The sequence below is a fragment of the Ammospiza caudacuta genome, chromosome 5 (assembly GCF_027887145.1).
Source record: "Ammospiza caudacuta isolate bAmmCau1 chromosome 5, bAmmCau1.pri, whole genome shotgun sequence".
NCBI classification, from domain to species: Eukaryota; Metazoa; Chordata; class Aves; order Passeriformes; family Passerellidae; genus Ammospiza; species Ammospiza caudacuta.
The window spans coordinates 67,980,759-68,005,334 of record NC_080597.1 but is presented as its reverse complement, the minus strand read 5'-3'; the positions used below and the strand labels follow the sequence as shown (position 1 = coordinate 68,005,334).

The 24,576-nt window shown below is 34.5% G+C and overlaps 1 protein-coding gene across 1 annotated transcript in view; it reads left to right on the top strand.

Annotated features, from left to right (window-relative positions):
- The window catches only part of CACNA2D1 (calcium voltage-gated channel auxiliary subunit alpha2delta 1), a 360,302-nt gene that overhangs the window by 209,366 nt on the left and 126,360 nt on the right, over nucleotides 1-24,576 (top strand). The window contains exon 6 of the mRNA XM_058804461.1: nucleotides 2,789-2,918. Within this exon, the coding sequence (XP_058660444.1) occupies nucleotides 2,789-2,918 (130 nt within the window). The remainder of the gene's footprint in view (nucleotides 1-2,788; nucleotides 2,919-24,576) is intronic.

The following is a 24,576-nucleotide window of genomic DNA, read 5'->3' as shown; positions in this document are numbered from 1 at the left end:
AAAATGCGTGATCCTTGAGATTGTTTTTTGTAGGGCCAGAAGCTGAACTTTGATGAACTTTGGCTAGTCAGTCCATTCCAGCTCAGGATATTCTTTGATTCTATGTTCACACCCTTTCTTTTTTACCATACCCATTCCTACCCACGTATTTCTTGCGGAAATTTAGTTGAAATAAATCTTTTTACATTCACTCATTCAGGTATTTCAGTATGGTTTTGTGGCCTCATGGTCCTCAATTATTTTCTGAAGTGAAATTCTGAATTATACTGTGAAAGCTTTGAGGGTTTGTAGTCGTTGCTACTAATTTTTAGAAATAAGAGTGTTAGAATGTTCTTTTAATCAAATGACTTTCCAACAGAAGGGAGATTTTGCCACATGAATGATTGACTATTGAGATTGTATTTGCATAATTAGACAAAGTCATTACTTTGTGCAACTTGAAGCTAAAAGTTAATTTATGGAAAGAACTCCAGAATTTGTGTAATGTTTTGCATGCCAGTTTTGGGGCATGAAAAAAATCCTGTGGGATAATATAGAAGCAAAAAAACACCCAAACAAACAACACAACAGAAACCTATGAAAAATTGAACCAAAATGCCTTGTCTGAAGCTGTCATAATGCTGTGTCATTTCAAATCATACAATGCATAAACTGTTACTGATCCTGGCTTTAGTCTGCACCCTTCCAAGTAAGTTAGAATGGTTGTGAGCCTTGTTTGGCTGCTGGCTGCCCACAAAGCTGTCTGTCACATTCTCCTGTACCACCCCCCTCCAGCAGTGGAGGGGTAAGAAAATAAGATCGTAAAATACTCATGGATTGAGATAAAGACAGTTTAATAAAGAAAAGCAAGTTCCAAACATTAAAGCAATGGAAATAAAAAAGATTTCTTCTTTACTTCCCACCAGCAGGCAATGTCCAAATGCTTTTTGGGAAGTAGGATCTTAGGACACACAGCAGTTGCTCCACAGATACTCCACCTTCATGATGAATGTCCCTCTCTCCTCATTTCTCTGAGCTTGTAGTATTAAGCATAACATCATTAGAAAGGAATATCTCTTTGATCATCTTCACAGCTGACCCTCCCAAACTCTTACTCATTCCCAGAATGGGGTTAAATCATTTACAACAAATTGAGCTTGTCAGCATAAGATGTAGTAGCTATGCTGCATAAAAATAATCAAAATGAGTATCCAGCTTCTTTTCTTCTGGAAGTTTAGTAGACTTGTGAGACTCATCTCACCTAATTCTAGGCAGCTGTATTGCTGACTTCTACATCCAGGTGATTTGCACTAGAGCTACTTCTACAATCAATCAAAACTAGGAGGCACTTCTAAAGCATGATTCATGTCATGGGAAAATAGGTGTCTAATTAGGATAAGATGAATTGCACTCTAAACATTCCCATTCCTCTTCATTCACTCTGAAGGCAGCCTGCAGTGATGAGCACAACACTGCTGGGTTGTTGAAATCAGTGGCTGTCACTGGCTAGAGTTCTGCCCTCTGTATTTCTAAAGGAAATCAGTTCTTTAAAACCCACCCAGGTTGTTAGGCTTACTTCAGGCAGCATTTGAACCTTTACTTAAAAGGGCATATACTTGTTCTGTGACATTGAGATGAAGCAGATGAGAAAACAGGCAATTTCATTATATGGCATTGTGGATAAGGTAAAGTCTATCTGTCTGTACTTAGATAATAGAGAAATAGATAAATAGATAGATAATGCATAAATAAGTAATAAATAAATAGATAAATAGATAAACAAAGGATAATAAACAGAGTGGCCTCAGCACACACATGCCTTACTGACCATTGTCAGCACTATTTATCAAGCATAGCACATTTTCAAAAACTGATGACTCTATAGTATTAAAAATATCCTTATAGTTGCCTCCAATAGCTGACCTGAGTAATCATTTGGTATCATAGTTGCTATATTACTGCTTTAAGTGGCAGTGGACCCATGGCATGGGGCCTCTTGTTCCAGCTCCAGCTGAAAACATTCCTACCTCCTCTTTGGCGTTCACTACCTCCTTGGTTCCACACTTCAAAAAATCTCAGATTTTCAAAATGTTTAAGAACTAGTACAAACTGACTGAATGAATTAGAAGGAGTCAAGAAATGTGTATAAGGGTGCAGACAGGTGAGAAAAGATTAGAACCCAAGGCAGACGGTGAGCACCTGAGTGTTTGGGACCTGTCCCCTTTGATAGATGTAGCCAGTACATGGAATTTCACTGAGATGTGCTTAATATAAATCAATGAAAGAAACCTGATTCAATCAGAAATTCTAAGGCTTCATTTCCTTGCTTTTTCTGGATGCACACCTCTGTTTCTGAAAAATCTGTTTATGCAGTGTTTATGTGTGGTATCATTTTCAGATTTGTGATTTATGATATAATCTGCAGAAGGAAAAAAAAGTAACATTTAAGATTTGGTGCAAATTATTACATGTAATAAAAGGTAATTAATTTGCCTTGTGTTATAGGTGTAAAAATTCCATGCAGTTATGAAATTTAAGTGTGTAAGGTGTTTAGGCTCATACTTTTCTTTTGCAGGTTTTCATTTCACTGAAAGCATTGGGTAAATAAAAACTGAAAGCAAACTATAAATAAATATTCCTTGACCTGGAGAAACTAATTGTGCTTATATAGAAATGTTATATTGTGTTCAATGTTAGCAGTGAAAGAAAAGCTATGATGATTTTTTTATGTAAAAAGAGAAAATCTGAGTGGCATTGTTTTAAGCACACTTTTTAATATTTTGCTCTTTACATATTTTTCTTTTAAAAGCCTGAAAAGAATGAAACTGAATCTGGCAGCCAGAGAATCAGACCAGTATTTGAGGACGATCCTGTTTTCCGACGGCAAACATCTTACCAACATGCAGCAGTCCACATACCAACAGATATTTATGAAGGCTGTAAGTGGCATGTGAACAAAGTGATTTTATATTTTAAAACTAAGCTCATTATTTGTTTCCCATTCTTAAAACAATGTTTTTCTACATTTTTAGTACAGGTTTGCTGTTAATGTTACCGTTACTTCTTTCAGTGCTACTTCACAGATGTGTCGTATTAGGGATATGATTAATTTTGTGAATTGGTAGGTGCTGCAGTTAAAGAGATCCGTTAGGATTGGATCTGAGTTTCACAAATGTAACTGGAGGTGAAACAAAACTCTTGCATATTCTGATGATCTGATCCATTCTTTGTCTGTGCTGTTCGCATTTAATACAAACAATTCTTGACAGCTCTTCTTTACACTCAGTTTGGCCTCAGGCAGGGATAAGTTCTGAAAACATTTTTAAGTATGTCATGAGCTGGTACAGTTTAGGGAAATAACAAGCTGTGTGAGCTGGTAGTACCAATATTTCATCCCGTGCATTTCTAGAACTGCAGTAACAGAGTGGCAGAGAATTTACATAAAGTCTTTCTAAACGATGCAAAAAATAAAAAATATATATATATATATGCCTATACAGATGAGGATTCTTTAATTGTATTTCAAAACTAAGTATTTATCTTTCAAGATGGAAAAAAGTCCCTGTGCTCATCATCAAGCAAAAATCTTTATACAACAAAAAGACATTTCAGCATTCAAAGGAGCTGCATATTTTTTAAATGGCGGAGAGAAAAATTAAATAGAATTTCTATTTTTAAGTTTTGATTGTTTTTTATTTAAGGTCCTAATTTCAAGTATGCAGTCTTTTTCCTCTTTTAAAGTCTCATCAAGAGGAAAGAGACCCTAGTGTGACCTGAGCTTTTTAAAATTCATGGCCACAGTTGCGTGCAGCTTCCATAAATGGCAGAGGGATGAAAATGTAAATGTCACTGTGATGGGGGAAAGAATCATAGTAGCTTGTATTCTTATATGGTGAGCTTGACTGACAGACCTAAAGGATTATTCTGGGATTCTGGCTTTAATAAGTGCTAAAGTGCACCTTAATTGCAGGATTACAGAGAAGTGACAGGCCATTTCCTTTTTTTTTCATTTTTTTGGAAGAGAATTGATACTTCACTGTTAAAATGTTGGAAAAACTCCAGTTATTAGGATATTTGTAAATGCCATGTGAACTTTGGTATAAGATTTTCATCATAACAGTACATCAAATGTTTCCTTGATGTGTTGAATTTAACATCTTAAATGGAATTCCTGAGGACACATATCCCTTAAAAAATGTATACTATGTAATGTTCCTGTACAGCCCATAAATCTGAAAAGGAGGACAGATTATGAATTCCACAGGAAATGTACAACTTTAGTATCTAATAAAATGATGATAGCAGAAAGAAATGTACATTTCTGGAGAAATGTATGCGCATGTGCAGCATATATGGTCTGTGATTATTGGATCTGATTTTTATATTAATTACCAGAGAAGTAGAAGTGTAGAAAATTACCAGGAAGTCTACAATTCTATGTCAGAAAAATCATGTTCTTGTGTGTCTGGGTAACTTTGTGTTACAGATGGAATTTTCAGTGATAACAGCTTGAGAATACCTAAAAGTGACAGATTTCATGTCAATAAACACAAAATGTTCACCAGGTTCTATTTTATAGTTACAAAGTTCATGTGTCATCGAAAATGCAAGTGAGCAATTGTGAGGTAGTCATTCACCAACAGATTTCCAAAAGTAGAATGTAGTGTTGTTCTTTTCACATTATGATCTACAAGCAATTTTTATAACTGTAGAAAGACAGATAACGCATCTTGAACACTGTTATCATTTTTCTGCCTGTTCACAGGAGCTAACCTGTCATTTCTTGGGAGGTTTCAGTGTCCACTATAACAGGGAGCAGCTGTAAATTTGAAAATGCTATCTGCAATTCCATGTCTAAATCCCACTCTGCTTGGAATCATTTGCAAAACAGGCATTACAATGAATCCTTCTGAAAATCAGTGGAAGAGACACAGTTCAAAAGTTTTACAGCTTGGAAGCCAATTTTTTTGGACTGAATTATGCCTTGGCAAGCAGATTTCATTTTTTCTTCTTTATTGTATATGCTTTGCAGGTGGCCAAGAGAAACAAGGAATTGCTTTTTGAATCTCACAGAACAGTTTTCAGTGATATTTGATTTGATAGATATTTGACTTGCCTATTCCTCCTTGAGATTGGTTTTCACTTCTCTTGCCTCTTGCAGCAGCAGGTTCTTGTCCCTAGGGGAGAGGGACAATTACTTTTAGAGCCACATGGGATCAGGATTTTCAGCTGGGCTTGCCAATCATGCTTTTTCATGTAATAATTATTTTCTGTATGGAGCAAGGAATTCAACTCTTAACCATAGAATCATCGAATCATTAGGGGTGGAAGAGACCTTTAATATAATCAATATGCTGTCCATTATTTTTTTCTATTTATGTTTCATTTATATTGTACTTATTACTTATGATTTTTAGTGATTTTTAAAATTGAATCAAATAATGAATTTCTGTCCACTTATATTTTTGAAATCGGGAAACTTTTTTGTCTAGTAATTCTGTAATGGTACACAAACTACTTAAAATCTAGTGTGGTCGACAAATAAATGTCCTTTTCTTCCTCTATGTATAGTGATTTGCTTTGTTTGAAACATAGGAAAGAGCTTCTTGTGAAGTAGTTCATGTATTTCACCATAAAAATATGACATGCATCATAACAAAATATCCATTTACTACATCCAGGTTATTACTTTGTGAGTTATTTGATTGTAGAAAGAAGTATTATGAAAGCTGTTCTTTTTTTTATTATTATTATTTTCTTTTCCTGGATCTTGTGCCAAAACCTATGCAGAGACAGGAGAGAGTCTAAGGAGTTAATTTACTTGCCTGTTTCTGAGGATTGAAGCAAGGAGGCAATCCCAATAAAATAGAACCAGATCAGACTTTTAATTCAGTATTTTTCAAGAGGCCCATTTAGGTTTTGAAGTAAAATCAATCTGCAGCTGAAAACAGAACAGACCCTCAGGTCCTCTTTCTAACACATGCACTAGGAATTAGTCATGCATCTCTTATTAGTAATAGCTGAAGTCTTGTTTCTAAATCCTCATTAAAACTGAACCCTGCTTATCCCTAAGCAGAATATAGGAACTGCAGGCCAGAAGAGGAAATCCCTGGCACAAGGAAAGCAGAGTGAATCTTCCCAGTGGATATACCACATGCCCTGGCTGTCTGGGATCCACTTTTCCCATCTGCCGCAGTGATTCCTCCAGGTCTATGTCTGTGCTGGTGTTATGGTTTGAGGTGATGTGGAGGGATAGAATGTAAGAAAATAAAGATAGTGCAGAAGGCAGTCTCACACCTGAGGAGTTGCAGCTGTGCTGATCACCAAAGATCAGGAACAGGCCTGCCCTTAACAGCCACAGCTGTGTCCAGTAAGAAGAACAGTGCTACAAAAGAGTGGCTTAGCTGGGTGAGGAGAGAGCTGGAGTTTGTTGGCTGGTGGTGAAGAGGGTTGGAAGTTTTTGGTTGTGCTGTGAAGAGTGTTGGGGCTTCTGCTGTGAAGCAGAAGTCAGTGCTATGAGGAGGTGCCATGAGAAATCACTGAGTGGGTATGGGAACTGTTGCAATGAGATGACAACAAGGTGAGGTGTTAGACAAAGCACACATACCAGGTTTGCTTTATTTCTGTGTGGTTATTCCTACTTTACTCCCTTTAAATCAGAAATGGTGTTTCCACATGTCACTCACTGCTTGATTAGTGTGGAAGAGGTGATTAAAGTGTCAAGTTGAAAGTAATATGTCATGAACATGACAACATAACTTTGAATATATTTGGACAGCAACCAGCAAGAAAAAAGGGCTTCCTGTCTCCAAAGCCATCAAACGAGGCATAAATATTGAGTTAAAAGTAATTGATGGTTCATCTACCTTAGTAATAATAAAATATAAATACTGTTGCTTCATATTCCCCTTTCATGGCAGTCAAAATTTTTCTGTTGTCTGAAGCCTTGTATTTATTATATATTATTTGATATCAAGTTAGACAGTGGATATAAATTTTGTCTTTCTAGTGGTGCATCGTATATGTAAATAATTAGTTATGGATAAAGTATTTTGACATTCTGGTACTCCAGTATATCACTCAAGGGTAATAAAAACTTTTAGAACTAATTAGAAAAAAAAAAAAAGAGTTAGATACTACAGTGGTTTTTATCTTGACCATAATATTATTTCTTGGTGAATTTTTAAAATGTTGTTTAAAATTAGTTTCTGCTAATCTTGTGTATCTCAGCCTAAGAGCTTGAAAGTAAAAGAAATGCCATTTGGGAACAGCAGTCAAGTGGAAGGAGGTCCAGCATGTGGCAGGAATGTTGGAAGTCGATGATCTTTAAGGTCCCTTCTAACTCAGCCCTTTCTATGATTCTGTGAATAAAACCCTCAGAAATACTGGGAAATGAAACCATGAGTGTGACAATATTACCCCTCCAAAAGAAACCCCCAATTTAAATAAACTAGGAGAAAGTGTGCTATCATTTTATTCATTGAAGGTCTTATGTGTGGATAACAAATGAGATTTATTAAGAAATCCAGATATGGATAAAGGGTTGTGTAAATATTTTTACATGCTACATCCGCATTCCTTAAATATCTAAAGACAATAAAATGTTTGTGGACATTTTTTTTCTATATAATTTAAATAGCTGTTACAAACAGCCAAGTCACTTTTATTGCCTAAATTAATTGGTTCAGCCTATTTTAAGCTTAGTGGTCTTGATATATTTTTTTTGTTATAGCTGACAAACTGAAGATCTTCTCTTGGTTTATTGTAAGGGGTAAATGAATAGCGCATGCTTACTACATCAGAGATTGAAAAATTATTGTTTCAAGTCTCTGATTTTGAGTGTGTTTACACCTTTAAATTTGGAAATAGATATTATGGATGTCTCATGCAAATAGCATGTGAGATTACTGTAACTTCTGTGTGGTGTTTTTTTGTTGTTGGTTTTTCTTTTTTGTTGTTGTTGTTTCTCTGCTATTTTAATCAGAAAGCTATTTGTGAAAACATGTAATGAGTGAAGTAGACCTTCAAATGAATTTCAGTGTCAGCCTGTTTTAAATACCAAAGACTATGGCTTGGGGTAACTATAAAGCAAATGTTAGTTGCAGCTAAGTCCCCAAGTACTGCCTGGTTGGTTCAATATTAAACCTGGAAGGAAAATACCAGTGCAGAAGCTTAAGTAAAGAACTCTAGGGTCAGTATTTCTTTTTATGCTCTACAATTACGGTTGGATTTTTTCCGCCCCTGGCAGATTGCTAAAGCTCCCTGAATTAAATTCTTATTTGAATAATCAGCAAAAAGAAATAGCTTTTCTAACTTGATGAAAAAGCTTGTTTCTGTCACAATCCAGAAGGCCAAACAACTTGAACAGTATCCTCCATAGCAAGGAGGCATTTATATTTTGGTACTGGGATTAGTACCATTAATTTAATTTGATGGATGGTCTAGCATAATCACTTGACATCAAGCTGACCATGACTTCTGTCTAAAGTTATCAAAATTTCAGATAATAAGCTAAAATAGGGAAAGACCTTTTTGTGGCCAAAGGTAAATTTTTCCTCTTTGAAAGACGGAACTGGTAGGTACATGCTATTTGGAAAATACAGATGTAGTAAGGAATTCTCAGCATAGATTTAAAGCAATCTACCTAATAAAGATGCATCCTAAAAAGTATATACTAGAAATAAAACACACTTCTATTATAATTCCAGGTACTCTTCCAGATTTGCTTTGTCTTAAGGTGTTTGATAAAAATTTTCATGTGTTTCTGCAAAATAAAAATAAGGGGTTTTTTTTCAGTAGTAAATTTAGAACCTAAATACCTTAGGCTTTCATAGAGACACAGTTGTCTAAACACAAGTTTCTACTAAAAGTGGGTATTCTGAAATATTCTACCCCTGAACTGAAAAATCTTTATTTGAAATGAAACAAGTGTTGGCTATTTATAAACAGTATGATTGATTTTATTTATTTGTATATATTAGTGTGAGAGCTGACTGAAAAAGATCATAATGTGAGTCTTGATACTTAACACTCAGAAACTTTCCTGAAATAGCAATTATTTTATTTTAAATATTTTTGAAAAATAAGTTTTTATTTTGACACATTTGAAGGACACTATATAACAGAATAAATTATGCCCAAAATAATTTTTCTAGTGTTTTAATTGCACTATGGGGTTTTTTTTGTCTCTAGTTGGAAACAATAGATACTAATTTTTACATTTCTCTCTGTTATTTTGTGTTGAAGAGTTTTCTCAAATAACTATTTAAGCTTAACATTTTAAGTTTTAAGATAAAAGTTTGACTTTTACAGCTTAGAGCTGTTTTTTAAATATTTTACATCTATTCTGGTAATTTAACCTGGGGAAATTAAATACTACGTTCAAGCAAACAGTCATAACTCACTAGCAATTCATTATGGGAATTTTCTCTTTATCATGATGAAGCCTTTAATCCTATACAGTTATTTGTTATAGGGATGAAAAGAAGTTACAGGGTTTACTTCATGATCCTTAGGAAATAAATTTTCTTCATGTTGTTGCAGGGTTCTTCTCTTACCAGGTGCTATTTTTACTTCCAAATAGGTTTTTTCTTATGGATCTAGCTTGGCAGAAATAATATTTTCATTTCCACTGCCAACTTTCTTTTATGAGTGAGCATATTAACACAGCATATCTGCACCCATGCAGACATCCTAGTTTTCTCTGTTTCAGTATTCAGCATGCTTCCAGAGAATACCAAATTTCATGATTAACATCTGTACTTCATTAAAGAAAGCCACTGAATAGTTGCCTCCTGATCTTCTAGGTCCCTATTTGTCAGATACAGAAATTTACCTTCTAATTGATATCTTTTAAAAAAACCTCTTTTCCAGACTATTTCACTTTCATTGAAAAAATATTTTAAGATAGATTTAATTACAACGAACCCCTATATTGCTAAAATGTAACTATGTCAGGATGTTGTACTGACGCACAATTCCCCATGAAAACCACATTCCACAAAAACAAATCACATTTTGGTGTGTTAGCCCTTATTTATTTTTAAATAGAATAAAATATATTAATTTTTTTTCTATTTAAGTTGAGAAAATGGTTAATTTATTTCCTCTTTGCTATTGTTGTTCATGCTCTTTTTAAAAAAAGGCAAACCTAAAAAATATTGAGTTTGAGTTTTAAATAGAGCAATACCAGCCTTAGGCATGGCTCTAACCCATGGCTGTGGGCTTTTTTCACAGTGACCCCTCTGGGCACCATCAAATGCCAAACTTTCTATATCATGTCTTTCCTGTTCTTATAACCAAAAATTTATCTGCATGGACCACTGACATGATACAGTCTTCTTAAATACTCAAAGGCTATGATCTCTTACATGTTTAGAATTTTTAATATCACAGTGAGGTGTGGCAAGCCATACCAGAAGCCAAAGCTGTGTTACCTGGTTAAGCTGGTCTTTGTGATGTGCCTTCAACAAATTAGAATACCATGCAATGCAGAGATTTTCCTTACTGTAGATAGTGAAAACTCTGGAGTTTAAACACAAAGATGCCAAAACAACTCTGTGTCCCTATATACTTTCTTTTCCCAAAATGTATAACATTAATTTGTAGAGTTTGTAAAAAAAGCAGAAGTGTGAAAAACACTTTTTTAATAATGGAGTGGTGATTATCATTAGCATTCAGCATAGCTGCCTCTCTCTGCAGATTTCTTGACCAGCAATATGGTGTGCATCCAGAATTATCTTGGACTTTATAGCAGGTCCTGAGATTCCAGTGTCTGTTAGGCTGCTTGACTGAGTAATAATTGTTTAAACTCTACATACTGCCAAAATCTATTTTGGAGAACAGATGATTGCTGCTCCTCAGATCCCTTTCCATTTCTTTTCCTGCATTTTCTCTCTTATGCACAGCTTGGAATAGCAATTAGTATTGAACCCTCTTGTACCAAGAGGGAAAAGTTGGCTCTGCAGTATGATTGGCAATGTTTTTATGGTAAAAATAGCTAATGGTGGCCTTTGTATTTTTCTGCAATACAGACTGCTAAGCAGAACACCAAATATCAGTATATCTTCATTATTCCACTTATTAAAAATATAAGATAATTTAAACATCCACCAATAAATGCTTAGGGGTGCTTCAGATTGTTAAACAAGTAGATACGATAATACAACAACTACTATGAAAAAAAAGTGCTAAATTGCTTGAAGTAATTTATATCTAACAAGAAAATGCCAATTGATTTGAAAATTAATAATGTTCTTTCTTAAAACATACTTTAAGTGGAAGTGCAAAAGCTTTGGAATATTCCTTGATTGCTCTGAGAGCCTGTCAATTCTTTTTTTCTCCTCTCCTCAAACAAGTTTGCCTTTTTTTTTGTTCTCAGATGTTCTTTTCAGTTCAGTGTGAGAGCTAAATGAGGCAGGAGAGGAGAAGAGAAGGGAAACCGTGACCTTCCCCCTTTTCCTTCCTTCTGTGGTCTGACACAAGGTGCCAGCTCTGCTCTGAGCTGTGCAGGTGACACCCGCTGTCACCCTGTGCAAACAGCAAATGTAACTGGGCAGGCAGCTCCTGCCTCCACCTCTGTGCCCCTGTGCCATCTCATGGTGCTGGAAAAAGATGAGCCAAGCAAAAACTTGTGCAATTCCTTAAAGGTGAGGACAAGGTAATCTAAAGCCAGTAATAAAATATAAGCTGCAGAAAATAACTAACGTGTATTGCCAAGAATAAGTACCTGATACACGCAGAGACAAAAAATGACACAAAAATAATGTATTCGAATAACAAGAGTTTATTCTATACTTGACCTGCACAAATTATGAGGAATTGAAATAAAATATCTGTTGATGTCAATCAATTTTTTTCACTTGGGCAGTGTGAAATATTTTGTATGGAACCATCCCTCCGCTCATAAAATTTTTATGACTGTCTTGCTGTTTTGTCTTGGTTTTAATATCTAAGAGGTTTAATATGCTTAATATGGGGGATATACTCAACAGAGCTATGAAAGATTTCCCCCTGGAAAGAAATCTAGTTTTCAGCTTTGCAATGTTGCAAAAGAAATTTGGTTTCTGTAAAATTAATTTTTTAATAATTGGTCCTCATATTTAAGAATGTCTTGTATTTCCAGCCAGTAATACCACAACTGTGAATTTTGCAGAGTTTATAGCAGCCTAGCTCTAACTTATAATTTTTTTAAAACCTCTACTGGTTAAAAATTATATCCCTGTGTTATTGCACTTTAGAAGACTTACATGATGAATCCTTATAAATCTATACTCTAAAAATATTTCATTGATTTGATTCTTTCAGAAGAAAGTGAAATAAAGTTGTTAAGTTTTAGGTAGACAGGGCATAAAAGTAAAGATTCAAAGTATTTTTTTCTGAAAATTAATAACCACAATAGATTATTTATTAAAAAGAAAGGTAAAAAATCTGGATACTACTGGGATATCCATGTTGATAAATGTATCACGGTTGATTACCAAGAAATAACATGTAAAATCATGAGCAGCTTAATGGATTGAATTATATCTTCTATAATATAATTTTTGTGCATGCATTATTGAAGTATCCAGCACTGTAGTTATTACTATATTTAAAGTAGTATCACCTTCACAAACAGTATGTTCAGTTTTAGTTTTGAAGTGAGAAAGATAATGAAGAAGAAAGACTAGAAAAAAGATAATGTAGTTATATGTGTCTTTGAGTACACTTAGTGGCTTTTTGTCGCTATGTCTAAAATTTGAGTCTTGAAAGATACTAACATACAGAATATAATTTAAGGATATGAATACTGTTTATTTGTTACTGCAGACTCACTTTATTGCATACTGGATTTTTCTATTATTTTCTCAAATTGCATCCTAGTGCTTTTTCATATCCCTGTTGGATAATAAAGAACTTTTGCCATACTTCTGATTAAGATAATAGGCATCTTGCAGCTTTGGCATCCTGTCATTTTCAGTGTGTCCTTTGCCCCTGGAGTGCCCTCTTGCTTCATCTGTCTTTTTGAATGTCTTTATTATTAGTTATTTTCCATAATATAGAGATTTGAAAATTAATACCATCAGTTTAAAAATAATATTAATTTCTGCCTTTTTCTGTACAAATATTGATAATTTTTATTGTAGAAAGATAATTTTCAGTGGAAAAAGTGTTCTAGGACAAAACACTGAACATTACCCAGTGGATATGTTTACATGGATTTGCACTGAATTTTGGGTTAGTTGAATGAAATTGAATAAGCTATGTATGTGTTAAAGTACATTTGTGCTTGAAGGACCCATTTCATAGCAGGATTTCCAAGTTCATACAGAACATTTCATTCAAGACCATTAGCTGCCCTTGCCATTGGAGCCTGTCAGACCTCCTTCAAGTAAATGTTCAAATTTTCAACAAAAACATTTAGCTCAAACATCTGTTATAAAATTAGATCAGGACTTTTCCATTAATCAACATGATAAGATTGGTTTCTTTTAACAATGTCAAACATCTCATTGCAAGTCAACCTTCAGCTTACAAGCTGTTTATTTAAATTATTTTGATTTCTGCAGTTAGACACACCACTCTTCAAAACCGTTATCTGTAAAACTGTTCAATCTGTAGAAGTGTTTCATGGTAAGCTATTTACATTTTTAACTTTATGGTCTTTTCCTTTGAAAGGCTCAATGTCCGTGGTATCCATTTATTTTCAGTTGCATTTGAAATCACTCAGGCTCATTTAGGTCAGCACCTTACTTTATGTTGTTGAAAACCAGTAAATAGTTGCTGACTAGGGAGAGAGTAACAAAGAGGGAAAAAAACAAATCTAGACCTTGGCCTTCCCAGTTGGCAGCTGAAAATCAAAAGCACACTGGGGTAGCTCAGCATGATGGGTATGGCAAGTGACAGACTGTTCAGAGCTGAAGGAAAGATGGTAATGAAGTCTTAAATTAGAAAATCTTCCACAGCAGGCTGACAACACTGATCAAAACAAATTTTTAAAAAATGGCACATAGGGCTTGGCAAAGACAAAGAAGAAGAAACAGAGATTGGGAATGCCAAAATAAATTAAGTCTTTAGAGCCTTTCAATTCAAGAACTCATGTGAACTTGTTTCTGGAGCAGCCTGAGGTTTTCCTGGTTAGCTCTGGAGGTCTAAAGAGGTGGATTCCTGTTGCTGTGTTCTGTTTTGCACGTGTTCAGCAGGATGGAAGGAGATTTTGGTAGCAGCACTGCCTGTTACACATGTTTGCAGAAAAGATGTCCCTGCCTGTGGCATGGGGGTTGGAAATAAGCAGTCTGTAATGTCCCTTCCAACCCAAACCATTCTGCGACTGTGTGATTCTATGATAATGCTATATCCCTATGGTCCTTTATGGAAGAGCAGTGCTTACATTCCTTGTTAGAAATGACCAAATGGGATTATGTGAACCTTGTTAACAGTTGAAAAGCCTTTGTGAGACAGTAGAAACTAAATGATCTAAGAAGGATGGAACATAGGGGCTACTGAACTGGCAGCTTGGTTCCAAGAGATGTTTTATTTAGTGTTTCCTAGTAACTTATCTTCTGGGGATGAAAGGGGGCTTAGTTATTTGGGATGTTATTTTGCTTTACTTAAAAAAAAAAAAAAATCTCAGGAATCAGCACTTGACTATGAATCTGACTGAAGTTTCATCACTGTAAACCTGGACATACCAAATACATACTTTATACATTGCTTCAGGCTCATTTAGTTGAATCCAAATAGAAGTGCTCAACTCCTTGGACAGCATTGTAAATATAAAAAAGCATTGGTTTCATTCCTAATTTGCAAAAGCTCTCTAAATCTCTCAGATAGTTGCATGTTTTGCAAGATATCTAGTATATATATACTGATTTTTCAGCTTTGTAGTCAAGTGGCATGTTGCTTTGCTTTTTTACATAAGCTTGATCTGAGTTTGCATTTTGACAGGATTTTGTTCAGCAGTAATTGCAGGTCAAGGTAATTGCTGATCTTAACATGTTTTCAACCCGCATGTAAAACTAAATCTGATTTTTTTAAGGAAACCTAAAAATGTAGATAGAACACAGTAACTAATTACTTCAAATTCCCTTTAGCTTTTTAGAATCAGTACACAGATTTTATTTGGACTAGTATTTCACCTGAAGCATCTAAATAATAGGAAAAAAAACGATGCTAATATTTTTATACTATTTATGCATATTAACCACTTTTCCTATGAATATATAGGAATATGAATATTATGAGAACTTTAAGATAGTCACATTAGTAGGTAAAATTATAGAAAAAATTAAACTAAACATCCTAAATTAGTATTGAAATTATGTATTGTGTTAAGTTCTGGATGCCTTGTGACAGTAAAATATTAGTGAAATCAAGTGATCAAGTGATTATATGTGAGACAGAATTGTGTCCTGGAGATTTCATTGGTTTTAGCTTAAATGTAACAGCATGGACAGTGAATAAATGAGATTTCATACCTGCTCTATATCTAGAAAAAATCAGCCCAGGAATAGTGTCCCTGCTTAATTAATTCTTTATTGACTTTAAATTTTGTTTCCTGAAGTTCTCATCAGCACAAGAAATATATATTACTTAACTAGGAAAATCTTTCTGCTTTACAAATCTTACTTCAATGTGAAAATCATGTCTTGGCATATAGTCTGGATAGTTGCAACATGTAGTCTTATGTCAACAAATGTAGATGGTTGTTGACTTGATTTTAATCATAGGGTTTGTATCTGACTTGATAAAATATTTTTTGCTCACATGCAGAGGAAATGGTATGATATTTGAGAATTAAATAGAGTTTTCCCAGATACTTGCATAAATGTGTTTGCCAGTGTGCTAAGATGTTTTATATATCACTTTGCTTTTACAATCTTGTCAAGTGTAATGAATTGCAGCTCTTGCTAGGATCTGTCATGCTTTTGTTCTTTTGATAATAACTTCCAAAAAATATTGTCATTTTTAACTTAAAGACAAGGCATTTGATGAAATGGTATGTAAGAGTGCCAATTTGTGGCATATTTATAATTTCATCATCTTATCCACTCTCTGTATGTACTTTTGCTGATTTTAGCTTGTTCTCTGTGTTCTGAAAAATGGTTTTGAAAAAAGGAAAAAAAATGCAAAAATGAATGGTTGATTACAGAAGTGGGAAAGTTTTTCACAATTTGAGTTGTTCCTCAGATTTATTTTTTTTTTTAAGCTTAATTGTTTCTAGTAGTCCTTGAGAAATATAAGTCTCAATTATGGAACCCCTCAACAAGCTCCATGATGCTGGGGAGTCACTGCCCATCTTTAAAGTAATTGTGGTTGTCCCTTATCTTGGGAAAGCCTGCCATGAAGTCAAGCAGTTATCTAACATTATGTGGCATCTGTTCTTAGATTAAATATTTGTACTACAAGAATTAATTACTTTAAGAATTTTGGTAGTGCAGAAGGCATCCAGATTGCCTTCAACAAATTGGATGTGGGGATATGGAATTACCTGGGCATTACCAGGCTGACAGGTTGCAAGTCTGACTGTAGTAAAAATCTTGGCCACCAGCAAAAAAACCTCTGTTCCCTGATTTTTGGTTCTGGGTTTGGGGTTTCTTGTTTGTTTCTTACTTTCTTTTTTTACTTTATTTTTTTTTTTACTTTATTAGGGTTTTTTTAGGGCAAGCTTAGCAAATACTGTCTAGTGTTTTAGACAGTGTTTGATGCACATGGGTGTCTGAGATCGTGCTGGCCTAATGGAAAGTCACAGGATAATAGCCTCTTGCCACTAGCTTAAGTGAAAGGTGAAATGGAAACGTTTGTTTTCCAGATGAGACATTGATTTAGTAACAGCTTTATATTACTGCAAATTACTGATATAGAAGTTAGCATTTCCCCCTGTTTGCTGCAGCCTGGTGTGTTCAGAATGAGTTACACGGTCCAGCAGCTAAAAGCTGTTTGACTCCAATAACAGGCTTTCTATCTAAAATATGGACCACACTTACAGGAAATATAAAATCACAGTTATTATTGTAGAAGAGTGTGCTTCTTTCTTTCCCATCCTCCCTCCCCTCCCTTTTTCTTTTCTTTGATGTGCTGGGAACATGCACACTCTGGAAATTGTAATAAAACAGATCTGTTGCCTTATGATTTTCCAGTATCTCATCCCTTGTTATTATTGTTTTCATTATCAAGAGTTTTGTTACCCGTCTAGAAAAACTTTGTTCCTTCATTTTAGATATGATTAAAAAAATTATGCTTTTTACAGTATTTATTTTAAGGTTATTTCTACTAGTTTTTCTTTGTGGAGTGAGCTTATTCTGTTGAAGCTGAGAAAGGGGGAGAACAATGTCAAAATGGGAATCTTTCTCAGAGCCTGGTAACTTCCTGCAGTTTCTTGGATTGTTTGAAACAGTACTGAGGTGTGGCAAAATACATAATGCATAAATATACATAAATATATAGTAAATTGATCCAAAATTCTAAGGAATATATGAAAAGTAACTCAGTATATATTGAGTGCATATAATAATATAATTGATATAGTATGTTGGTTGCATGTAATCCAGCAAGTAACTTCTTTAGTGCAATCTCTGACAACTTTTTTGCACATTTTGGAAGCAGAGAGAAAATGAATCAGAGACAGTAAAGATGTGATCCATATCATATAAACCTTAATTTCTGTGTGTTGGTTATCAGCCTTTGTCAGATCCAGCTCGAAGTTAGAGCAGAATTTTTACATAAACTAGGAAAATAAAGGAGGGGAAGGGGGAATTGGGCAGGAGTTGTGGGTGGTTTGTTTGAATTTTGCCTAATTCCTAAACAAATGTAAATTATTCATGTAGAAGATAACATGTTTTCATTAACTTTTGGATTTCTCTAGCCTTGAAAACTGGGAAACACCTTTTTTTTTTTAGTCTACTCAAAGTAATACATTGAGTTATCCAGGTAGATCCCTTTAGGGTAACACAGCACAAAGCTCTGAAAGGGTGAGGATTCACCTACTCCATATAGAAATGACAGAGAGACTTTCTCTGGTGTGAAATGCTGTATGGGAGATTCTCCAAATGCATATTTATCTTCTACAGAGAAGAAAACCTTTTGGAGCATTTACCTTGTATGCTGGATTTTGGATTTTTATGTCATGGATCATCAGTTTAGAAACATTTAACTTTTAGAATTTTCTATTATAATAATTTCCTGATACCATTCCTTGAATACATTTTCATAATGCATTTTGCTGAAACACCATGAACTTCTGTAGAGCTACATAAATTAATGATAATCAGAGAATTAAAATTCCATACAGTAGACAAGTCAAACTCCTTGGTGTTCTTTTTAAATAGCTAGTTTACATAAATTTATTCCGGTTTATAGAGAGCACACTTGTGTGCATTTTTATATGTTAGTTATTTTGTATTTTTATGTAGAATTTAAAAGAATAAAACAAATATAAGACCTTGGGTTTTTAATATGATTGAATTTTTTATTTGTAAACAAAGCATGCCTTTTCTGTTTTAAAAAGAATCTTTGTGGCTAACAGTATTAGAAATTTTATGCACCCACAAAAATTGGTGGAGAAATTGCAGCCTTCAAAATAAAAGGTGTACAGGTAATCTCCCAGACCCTTAGCAATGCATCAGAAACCATTCCCCAAGTGCACTTCAGGAGGATGGATTTGTCTCTTCTTTGTAAATTTGTAATGGAATTTGAATTATCACAAGTCTGTTTTCAGCATGTGGCAGGTTTTGAAGGACTTCTCTCCTAGTGTGAGTTTTTTGTTGTTTTTTTTTTTTTAAGACCTGGTCTGACAGAACATCTTTTGATCTCAGATTTCCTCAAGAAGTACAAGGGAAGAGCCAGAATCTGGTTTTAGCTAATATAAACAGTCCATTAAAAGATGATTCATTCCTGCTTTAACTACTTCTATGCTGTCATTTCTCAGTACCTCCAAATGGAGTCCTACTAAATATCTAGGAAGATTTTTTTTTTTTTTAATTTAGCTGCCAGAAAATATTTTTAAAATTACATAATAATAAATAGACAGTAATGGGAAGATTTCTATCAGAAAAAGAAAAAAAACTGAGTTACTTTTTCCACTGTATAAGGGTTCTTGAGAAGTATCAAGAACCTTTTCCTTTGATGAATGAAAAAATGTACCAAAATCCTATTTTAGAAGAGAAAAGAAAAAAACCTCCTTGATTTGCAAGAGATGTTTGTAATGTTAATGATAAATGCATTAGTTGACTTGTCTCAGAAGCCCTGATTAACTGTTAATTTAACTATCCATATCCCTTTCATGTCACCCATAAAAGAGTACTTCTGTAATGGTCTCTTTCTAGTAATTCTTTTGAAATATCATAGAGAACTCATTAAATATTGAAACAAAACTTGAACAGTCTTTCTAAGGCAGCATAGAGTTGGAAGTTCCCTCCAGCAATATTCATATCTTAGAAAAAGTTACACCCTGATCCAGGGCAGCTTTAAATCTGACATGATGCAGCAGTGCTTTAAGAAGATTTATCACTTTACCTGTACCTTACCCTCATATGCTAATATTCTATGCATGCTTTTATATATCAGTTGAAAAATATTGTAGGTCATGAGAAGCTTCAGGTTTCTGCTGATATTTAAATAAATTCCTCAAAGGAGCACTTCCTCTACATTTGAGGTAGACAGAAACATCACATCTAAAAATCTGTCTTTATATATTTGAGAGAAAATTCAGTTTTCCATTTCCAGAGGCTGTTTCATCCTTGATGATTACACAGTTCCCATTAATTCACTTGCAGTCTGTTATTGATTACTGGACATTAACATCTTGTTTTTGAAAGAACCAATTTATAGTGAGAGCTCCTTAGGAATAGGGATGTTTGCTTTCTCAAAAGGAAGAAAAAAGGTTGCTTTTAAATTATGCAATTTCAGCATATTCAAGAAAATTCTAATTTGATCAAAAGACGTATCACAGATCCATTGCCAGGACCTGAGTTTGAATATAGATGTCATTGAGGGGATGATTGTTCTCAATGATTTCATATTCAGGCCTCTGGAAATTACGCTTGGGGTGACTATACCAAGTCCTTCAACAGACAAAATAAAAAACCTGTTCATGATACAAACAGGGATAATCATAAGGATAATTCTCTACCAATGTGGAAAAGATCTCAAAAAATCTTGTGGTTTATAATGCGTTGCATATTGTTGCAATAAAACTTTTTAAAATCAAATGAAAAATTAAAATAAAATCAACATTCAGACACCGTTTTATAATTTTGTTAATCCTAGAAGAAATACAAAAACCAGCAACAATAACTGATCTCTTTTTCCTGCCCCAAACCCCTTAATGAGGGTGGGTTTATTTGTAGAAACATTATTTTTTTACATCTTCTGAAGTTTAAGATTGTGGAATGGATTTCAGGATGTGTGGGGTGTTCACCTATTTGTTCAAGGCTGGTGCTTGGGTTAAGATGAGTTGTTTGACTGCTGAGTTTCCAGTTCATCAGACTGGATCTGTGAAATGCTCCTGTGCAAGGTGAGCTGCAGTTTCCCAATGCTGTGTCTCAGCTCATGGGGTCAGGCTCTGCCTGCTTCCATACCACTTGTATTTCTGCTGATGTGATGTATGTTGGACTCCTTTTTCCCCTCTGTTTGCTTGTTTGGTTTTTTTTTGTTTTGTTGTTGTTTTTTTGTTTGGTTTTTTTTGTATAATCCCTGTAGATGTACTCGCCAGCTCTACTAGTGGTTCACCAGCTCTACTTGTGGTACAAGCATCTTCTTTCAGCATCAGTATCTGTGCAATGACACTACAGCTGAAATACCTCTGGCCCTTTCTGCTTTTGAGTTTTTGGACTGTCAGAAGTTGCACCTTCTAAGAGAATATTCAGTTAAATATAATCTTGTTTCTACCACTCATTTCTTTGATGTTAGTCTCTTCACAGGTCTTTCAGATGATGACTCCTCATTGAGAGGGCTTTTTAGATTGTGTCATTTGTATAAAATATTGAAATTGTGCTTAAAATGCATTATTTACAAGTTTCAGTTGTCTTCTTAACCCCATATTCACTTTACCAGTGTAGTTTCCTGGCTAGTCATTATCCACCTTCACACTTCACTTTAACTGATGGTTGTTCTATGGACATAGCTTTGGATGTTTTGCTGACAACCTGATAGATTATTTGAATTTCCTTCTTCCTCTCCATCCCCCAAACATCAAATAAATATATATTTGGAATTTATACATTTTCCCTTCATCTTTCTTTTTTCCCTCCTTCACTGTTCATTCTAACAGCATTCATTACAGATCTCCATAAATGTGTCACTACTCCTTCCTGTTTCTTCCCAAGTGTAAGCCCTGTATTTGGAAAGCACTGTGGTGCTATTGTTAGAAATCCTTCCTGTAAATTCCCTCTCTTTCAGAATTTATTGATGAAGATTAACCATTCCCTTGGTTGTTATGCGGTACACTTTTATTTATCTGTGTTGTGTTTTGTATTTCTGCATCCTCATTTACAGTGGTTGAGAATGTGTTTCTGAAAAGGAGAAAACAGAAAAAAATAAGTTGTTGTAGGAAATAGAGCTACTAGTAGGAAAGAAAACTTCAGCTGTAATGCATTTGCCAGCTTGTATTTTTATCTTGACTTAATAGCCTTTGGCACAATGATCACACCGTAATATTTTCTTCCTTATGCCAAGCAACTGCATTGTTTGATCTCTCTTTAGGGAGCCCTGAGAGGGCTTGCAAATAAGGATAACACCTTTGAAACACATTTGAAAGAAGGCAAGCTCTGGTCAGAATATCAAATCCATCTATTGAATTGAGTTGTCTGAATGCATACTCTGCACTATAAAAATAAAGTAATCCATCTACTGAATGGAGCTGTCTGCTCTCCACGCTAGAAATAAGGTAATCTGCCTTTTGCGGGGAGCACTAAACACCGCTGCACTCGCCGTAGGGAAAAATGTATGTAGGATATTTAGTTAGGTATATATGGAGAGTTACCTTCTGGTAGCTTGTCTCTGCCAAAGTGCTGGCTAAGCATTGTGTTAAAGCATCAATTTATTCACAGAGAGGCAATTTAGTCCTGCTCATTTCTCAGGCAGTGTATTATTTAATATCATATAAAACTGCATGTATATTTAACATATCAATGGCTTTGTTCTTTCTCCTTTCTGTGCTCTAATACCAAGTAGGGACATCATAATTTCAAACATCATTATTTTTAAATTTTTTTAATTATCTCCCATGATTTTTTGTTTAGTTTTGATTTGGGTTTTTTTGTGGTTGGTTGGTTTTGGTGTTTGCTTAAAAACAACCAGAAAACCAAGCAGTGTTTCAGATGGCATTGACAAGACAACACACATGACTTTAAGTTTCACAGAAAAAAGCAATATATATCATCCTGAGCTTTGATTTGCTTTGTGGAAGATGTTAATGAAAAGACTGATGGCCATTAAAGAACATCTGTAGCTCTCTTTAGAGGTAGAATACATTCTCAGTAAGCAGAGGTGAGTCATGTTTCATTAGCTGGATTATTGAAAACACCCAGTTCTTGCTCTGGGATATAATTCTGATCAGGTACAGTATTGCTGTACCAAACACTAAACTTCATAAAGTGCAGTATTTGGTATCACAAATTTTCTTTAACAAGAGCATATTTACTATTTTATATGTTCTACTAGGAGAAGGTGTGTTTTCCTACAATTTAAAAATGAGAAAAACTGCTTGAATTTTTTTGAAGGCAATATATTTCACTGCCCACTTAAAATAGTTGTTACTGGGATAGTTGATAAAACACTTAACTACATTGTAGTGTCCTCCTCTTAAGGTACTGTTTAAACAGCTTTACACATCAAATACTTTATGCTGATAGTTTTTTTCCTACTATTTTCTACATCACAGCCAATCTACTATTTTCATGACTACTAGGTCAATAATTATTGATCACTTGGTCATTTAGATTAATTCATTATTGCTACTATGAATGAAGGTACAGATTGATAATGGAGAATAATTCCATTTTATTTTAATAATATTTTCTAGGAACGGAGAAGCAAGCACACAATCATTTCTGATGTTTAAGGAATTTTGATACTTAAAGATGTGGTACTTTATTATAGCTTTGAGGTGGCAACTTATGTTTCTTGTTTCAAAAATGAAATATTTAAAGCTTCTATTTAAAAAATGATGTATATATGTACAAATAATTCATGTGTTTTGCTGGAAGGGACAAAATGAACAATCAAGGCCAGTTTCCTGCAGCCTTAGTTCTCTGTCACCTATGTTGATGTCACCAAGGGGAACAGTTTTCCAGTTCAAACGTCCGCATCCCGAAAATTATCTACACTTTTGGCACTGTGAGATACAGGTCACAAAGTATATTCCAGTTGCCTTCCACTTGTAGTAAACTTAAGAAGTAGAAAATCAGTGCCACCATTAAAGTCTGTCAGAGGAAAAAAATGCAGGAAAGATTAAGAGCATATTATTCCCACACTAGCAGTATGTTTGCAAGTTCAAAATGTGAAATGGAAAACATCACCATTTTATTCAGAAAAAATTTTAATAACAGTAGCTACTGGAAGACTCCCAGGAAAGAGTTCAAAGCAAACCTAGCATATACCCTTAATATATCTTCAATTTGCTGAAATTACATGTGCTTCCTGAGGAAGGTTAATGTCTTTGTATTTCATATTCCTTCCTTAATTTTTTTCTCTGTGTCAATAGGTTTTTGAAGCCATATTTGCTTTGTCTATTCAGAATAGGATTAGTAATGCAAAAATCAATAAAGATTTTAATGTTTGGTCACTTAATGCTGCTGCATTATAACTTTATATTCTTTTGCACTCGTCATAATTTTAGTTATATTTCATGTTCTCCATATTCAATTACTTATCTTTACTGATAATATATTATATAATTCCTTCTCTGTGTTTTTGCATTAGGTGTGTGCACAAGTGTCTCACATCTCTTTTAGCTGAGAAATTGTATGGACTTTGACCCTGCTTTTCTCAGTGATATTTTGTAAACTCTTGAGATCTTTACTCACCCACATGTTTTTTGCGCTTATTGTGGTCAGACATCAGCAAACTCTGATGACTCTGTTATCTGGGCCATTGTTTTTTCCTTTGTGGGCAAGGTTCCTTTCTGAGGATTACCTGAGCCTTCACTTGTCTGAGCATCTTTTGTCACTTGTGACACTTGCTTTAGATCAATGTGAAGGAGGTCAAAGCTTAATTACTTATTCCAGCATGAAAAACTGTCTGTAATCTCTGTTTTGCTGTTGTTGGGGTTTTCTCCAATTTTATATATATTTAGTTCCCAGGAGACAGGAACCCTTTCTGATTTGCAGAACTTATAGTAAGCCTATTTTCTCTAGTACAGCTTTCCAAAGACTTTTAGTGATGTTAGTGTGATTTTCCAGAATTTTCTCTCCAATTCTTTCAACTAAATATAAGCATATATCATCCTGACATCTCTCATACTGAAAGAAGTGCTGTCTTGGGCAGTATCAGAGGAATTACAGTATCATCCACCCATTTTGAATTAACTGTCCATTTTTCTCCTGTTTCCTTCATTTGCTGCTGCTTGTTTTTCCTTTGTATCTTCGAAGACATCAGATTTATACTGTTGCTTTTTCA